Here is a 6,113-nt window from a genome sequence, read left to right on the forward strand (position 1 = left end):
CTTCCTCCACTTCCAACGAGATGAGGATTGCGCTCAAATGACTTGTATAAATAGGTTCTTCAACCTATTTTAAAAAAAAAAGGACAGAGAAACGAAGTTTTGTCACAATATCCAGAAAACACCCAGAACTGATAGCTTACACTGTGCAAGCCAGTTCAACATTCTGATACAAGTCATAAACAGCCAACACCTCCCCAATCTCAACACCTTCTTCGCTTCCCTCCCTAAGATCAACCCTTCTCCTTCACTTTGTGACCGAATTGAATCTGGAACGGCCATTTCTTGGTTTAGGCTAGAGTCTTACAGATTGATCTCTCGAACCTAAAAGCATTCCCGTGCAGTGCATTTGTTTAGGGTTTGAACTCGTTACTCATCAACACACCCCAAATTACCAAAAACAGTAGAATCAGTTTTTACCGCAAAACAATGGCATAGATTTATTTTTAGAAAACTAGCAAAGCAGCATTATGAGCACCGACCATCGATCCTTCCCATACGATCGACCAAGTGACAGCTCGACCGCAAGGTCCTCAAACGATTTCCCAAAGGTGGCCGGTCATGCTGCTTTCCAGACGCTCAATCCGTGACTGATTCGATCGAGCTCAAAAACAACGATGCTTTATATACATCGATTATAAGCAATGCCTTATAAATATCGGTTTCACAAATAATTTATTTTTTAACCTATAAGCACTATGTTATGATTTTAGCGGCAAGTCACATAAATTGACCCATTCACTTGAGACATCAAACATGTCACAAACTGGGGGATGCTTACTGGGGTATTGGTCTGGCGGTTTACGGCGTGCGGCGTGCAACACGCCCATTATGAGAACGTGTCAGGGAAGGATGACGGCTAACAACGATGAGAGTAGTGGATGAATATGTGACCACGATCACCACTTCTTACATGACCCCATTACTCCACAACTTAACTTACTCCACTTCCTACGAGATCAGGGTTACACTCAAATGACTTGTATAAATAGGTTTTCAATCTTTTTTGAAAAAGGAACATAAGTGTTATCAACACAAGTATCCAGAAACCATTTTCTGATATACAAATCATAAACAGCCACACCTTCATAATTCAACACTCTGACCTCAAACACCTTCTTTGCTTCCCTCCCTAAGATCAACCCTTCTACTTCACCTTGTGACCGAATTGAATATGGAACGGCCATTTATTGGTTTAGGACAGAGTCTTAAAGATTGATTTCTCGAACCCAAAAGAATTCCCGTGCAGTGCATTTGTTTAGGGTTTGAATTCGTTTCTCATCAACACACCCCAACTTACCAAAAACAGCAGAATCGGTTTTTACCCCAAAACAATTGGCGACCACAGAGGGAGATTAATCTCTCGGTTGCAAGATCAATTTTAAATTTCAATACAATTTTCTCAAATTCAAAATGGTTGGTCTTAGGATCAATTCAAATCCAAACTCTGAGCGGTATCCTTCAAGTGGTGATGTTCATCCTTCCAGCGCTCTATCTGATCACACAACCAATGGAAAAATTCCGACCTTGATAGAATTGGATCTAGTACAGGAAATACACACGAGGAACATGGAAGTGATGAAAGAGACGATAGAGAATATATGATAGAGAATTAATAACTTCACCACCAACCAACGGCCAGTGGACCAGGAGGCCGCTTCTCTAGTGGAAAGTTTGTGTGAGATTTTACACCTCTCAAAGGATCAACGAGCAGAGATGTTTGCTGCAATCAATCAGATAGCTCTAGATGCACGTTTGGCTCCTTCACACAATCAAGCCCTAAAAACATCAGAAATGTCCATAAATAATGTCATGTTTACTAAAGATGACATGATGGCAGAGGAAGGTCACAACGGAGCCCTACATGTTATTGCACGCATCAAGGATTCAGAATTTAAAAGAGCTCTTATTGATACGGGAGCATCCTCGAATTTCATTACGGCAGCCTACCATGATGACAAACTTTGAAAGAAACCAGGCCAGCATGTACGAGTATGTTAATTTGAATATATCAGTAGGACATGTCCAATCAAAAGTAAAATTCGAAGTAATAGAGAAGGATCCAGATTATCATATGATACTAGGGAGACCATGGATTCATGATAATAAGATCATCCCCTCAACGTATCATCAATGCCTGAAAACCATGCTGAATGAAAAAGTTGTTTGTATCCCCACGTCATTGTCTCCATATGCACTGATTTGGGGCGTGGAAATGTTCGACCCAAATAAAAATCCACATGGTTCATCCAGCAAGGTTTAATGCACTCTGCTCCCCGCGTGGACGTCGATCGAAGAAGGAGATCGGCTCGCATCACTGAGTGGAGAGACCAAGTATTGTACTGCACTTCCGCTAACAAGGCACGTTAACTCTTCTTCATCAAACGAAGGCTCGACTCATCTTCATACTAAGAGGGAACGAACCTTCATGGAGAGTCGAGATGAGAAATGGAAAACTGTATATCGTCGCCACTGTTAGCAATTAGCAGGGGAGACTATTACTCGGTCTTTCCGCCCAATAGAATGCAAAAACAACGGCAGACCGCAAGAAAAAATACCAGATGCTCCGGGAAAGTTACAGGACGGCACTGACTCCACAACTGATGAACTCGAAGTCATCAACATCGGGGATGAAGAATCTCCAAGACCTATCTCCATCAATTCGACTATATGTGCGGACGAACTCACAAAGATCGTGGATCTTCTCAAAGAGTATCAAGACATATTCGCATGGACATACGAGGAAATTCCTGGCTTAGATGAAAAATTGGTCACTCATCATCTACATATAATACCTGGATCCAAACAGATCAAAAAATCTCCACGGCAGTTCAGGCACGATGTGGAGGAGCAGATCAAGATTGAGATTCAAAAGTTCCTGACTGCTGGATTCATCAAGCCCATTCACCATCCTACCTGGCTTGCCAATGTGGTTCCTGTAAAGAAGAAAAATGGCCAAATCAGGTGTTGTATTGATTTCAGAGATCCGAACAAATGCTTCCCAAAGGATGATTTTCCCCTTCCCAACATTGACATGCTAGTAGACGCCACCAGCGGACATGGCATGTTCTCTTTCATGGATGGGTACAGCAGCTACAACCAGATAAAGATGTATGAACACGACGCCAGTAAGACAGCCTTTCGAACTCCTCTCGGAAACTTTTACTATATTGTGATACCTTTCGGTTTGAAAAATGCTGGTGCTACTTACCAACGCACCATGACTGCAATTTTTCACGATATGATGCAGAAGCAAGTTGAAGATCATGTAGATGACATAGTGGTCAAGTCAAAGACTCGAGCATCCCACACGGACGTCCTACGCCAAGTGTTCAAAAGGTGTCGCGAGTAAAAATTGAAGATGAACCCTCTGAAGTGCGCTTTCGGGGTTTCTTCCGGCAAATTTTTGGGATTCCAGGTCACCTCTGAAGGAATCAAGGTCGACCCGATCAAAACCCAAGATATTCTCACGATGCCTCCTCCGCGAACTGTGAAAGAACTTCAAAGCTTCATGGGAAAGGTAAACTATATCCGAGGTTTCATACCTGGTTTGGCTCAGCTTATCGCTTCGTTCACCCCCTTGCTGAGGAAGGGAGCAAGTTTCATTTGGATCACAAAGCAACAAGAGGCATTTCGAATGATCCAGCAAATATTATCATCACCCGTTGTTATGAAATCTCTCATGCAAGGAAGACCGTTATGCCTCTACACTTCCTCTAGTGACGCTACTTTCGGGGCCCTCCTTTCCCAGGAAGATGATGAGGTGGATTGAACACCCCATATACTACTTTAGCTGTACTTTGAGGGATGCTGAACTCAGATACCCCAACAGAGAAAGCATGCTTAGCCCTAGTTCACGTTGTGCAGAAATTCAGAAATTATTTACTGTCGAACAAAGTGGTGTTAATATCCAGAGTTGATCCTATCAAGTTCTTACTCTCAAAACCGGCCTTGATAGGAAGACCGGCCAAATGGCTGCTCCAAACATCAGAGTTTGATATAACGTGCGCTCCTCCAAAAGCTATCAAAAGACAAGCGGTGGCAGACCTGCTAGCAGCATTCCCAGGAGAAGGAACTACCGCACTGCATGAAGACCTTCCAGGGGAATTTCCAGAAATCTCTTTTATCAAAGAGGAGGTATGGCTATTATATTTCGAAGACTCTGCTACTCCTAGTAATAATACTGGAGGAGCGGGTATAGTTCTAGTGTCTCCAGCGGGCGAAGTCCTTTCACATTCTTTCAAGTTGGACTTTCAGTGCACCAACAATTCGGCAGAATACGAAACTTCCCTCGTAGGATTTTCACTAGCCAAACAAGCAGGAGCCACACACCTGGAAGTAAGAGGCGACTGTAAGTTGCTGGTCAATCAGATGAATGGGGTCTACTCACTCAAGGAGGTAACGCTGGACCCCTATAGATCCGAGACGCGAAAGATATTGAACTACTTTGTTGATGCGACCATAACCCATATTGGCCGCAATAACAACAAACACGATGATTGCCTAGCCAAATTGGCCTTGAAACTGCAATTCGAAGGCTTGGAAGAGACTTTGATCGTAAGGAGACAGACTGTAGCGTCAACATGGATCACACAATCTAAAGATGCTGAAACTGACGACTGGAGTAATCCAACTGTTCAAGAGCTAAAAAATTCGCTCTCCCAAGGAAAGTTCAATATCAAAATCCTACGAAGCTTTTTCATGCTTCATGGAGTGTTGTACCACTGGAATCCAGATGGGTCTCTGTCAAGATGTCTTGGAGATGAGGAAGCGCAATTACAATTTAACTGTATTAACAATGAGATTTGCGGGAAAACGTTGGTAGTGACTCTTTACCGACGTCTTCAACGCCTTGGCTTCTACTGGACGGATATGGAGACTCAATATCGATCAATCCAAGGGTCTTTCTCCAATTGTCAAATACCGCCACATCAATTGGAGGTTTTCAACATGAGCCACGCTAGGGACTGGTGAGAGCCGTACGTCAGTTACCTTCGTGACGGTGTACTCCCTTCCAACAAGAAGGACGTAACCAAAATGAAGCAACGAGCCAAGAGATTCGTATTTCGTGAAGGAATCCTGTACCGCAAAAGCTTTGGGGGTGACCTGTTACGGTGCCTGGCCGAGGCGGAAATACCGATTATGATGAAAGAAATGCATGAAGGCAAACACTAGGGGAAGAAGAAACTATTTCTCCAAATGCACGAGAAATACTACTGGCCAACCATGGAGGAAGATGTAGCTGCGTTTTTTCAAAGATGCAATGGATGTCAAATTCACGGAAACCTTATTCATGCATCTTCTACTCCTCTACACTCGGTAAGTAGTCTGTGGCCGTTTTAAAGCTGGGGACTTGACATCATTGGGAAGATCAACCCGCCGTCGTCAAAACAACACGAGTATATCATAACTTCAACGGAGTATTTTACCAAGTGGGTCGAAGCCATTCCTCTACGAGGGACTACTGGAGAAACAATCGCGGCGTTCATTAAGGAACACATCGTTTGTCAGTTTGGCGTGCCTAAACACATCATTACTGATAATTTTCACTAACAAGCAGGTACGAGAGTTTCTCGAAGAATATAGAATTAAGCAGGTCTTCTCCACCATCTACTACCCCCGGGGGAATGTGCAAGCCGAAAGCACCAACAAAACCTTAATTCGGATTCTCAGTCGAACAGTGCATGATTATCCCAGGATATGGCATGAACAGCTACCAATGGCATTGTGGGCGTATCAGACGGCACCTATGAGCTCTACCGGCGTTTTTCCTTACTCACTCGTCTACAGTACGGACGCAATTCTCCCAGCAGAGATTAAAATTCCGTCAGCTCGAATTATAGCAACAAGTGGGGTCCACTGAATGAAGCCGAAGCATCGAGCTCCAGAATTGCCGAGTTGGACATCCTAGACTCCAGGAGAGATAAACCAGAGGAACATACTCAAACATACAGAAGCAGGGTCTCCAGAGCGTACGACAAAGCTGTAAAACCACGAGTTTTCAAAGTAGGAGATTTAGTTTTGAAGACTTCCAATCACATTCAGCAAGACATGTCCGCACCAAAATTCTCTCCAAAATGGGAAGGTCCTTATATGATCACCAAGGCTTATAACAC

General features: G+C 43.5%; 1 protein-coding gene across 1 annotated transcript; it reads left to right on the forward strand.

Annotated features, from left to right (window-relative positions):
- Positions 1-3,804: 3,804 nt before the first annotated feature.
- LOC113306173 lies at positions 3,805-4,971 on the forward strand. Its single transcript, XM_026555143.1, has one exon. The coding sequence runs from the start codon at positions 3,805-3,807 to the stop codon at positions 4,969-4,971; it is 1,167 nt and encodes a 388-aa protein (XP_026410928.1).
- The last annotated feature ends 1,142 nt before the right edge of the window (positions 4,972-6,113 follow it).

The sequence above is a fragment of the Papaver somniferum genome, chromosome 8, assembly GCF_003573695.1.
Source record: "Papaver somniferum cultivar HN1 chromosome 8, ASM357369v1, whole genome shotgun sequence".
NCBI classification, from domain to species: domain Eukaryota; kingdom Viridiplantae; phylum Streptophyta; class Magnoliopsida; order Ranunculales; family Papaveraceae; genus Papaver; species Papaver somniferum.

Excerpts from the sequence above, each read along its gene's own strand:
- LOC113306173 (XM_026555143.1), top strand. The coding sequence starts at position 3,805 with ATGCTGAACTCAGATACCCCAACAGAGAAAGCATGCTTAGCCCTAGTT.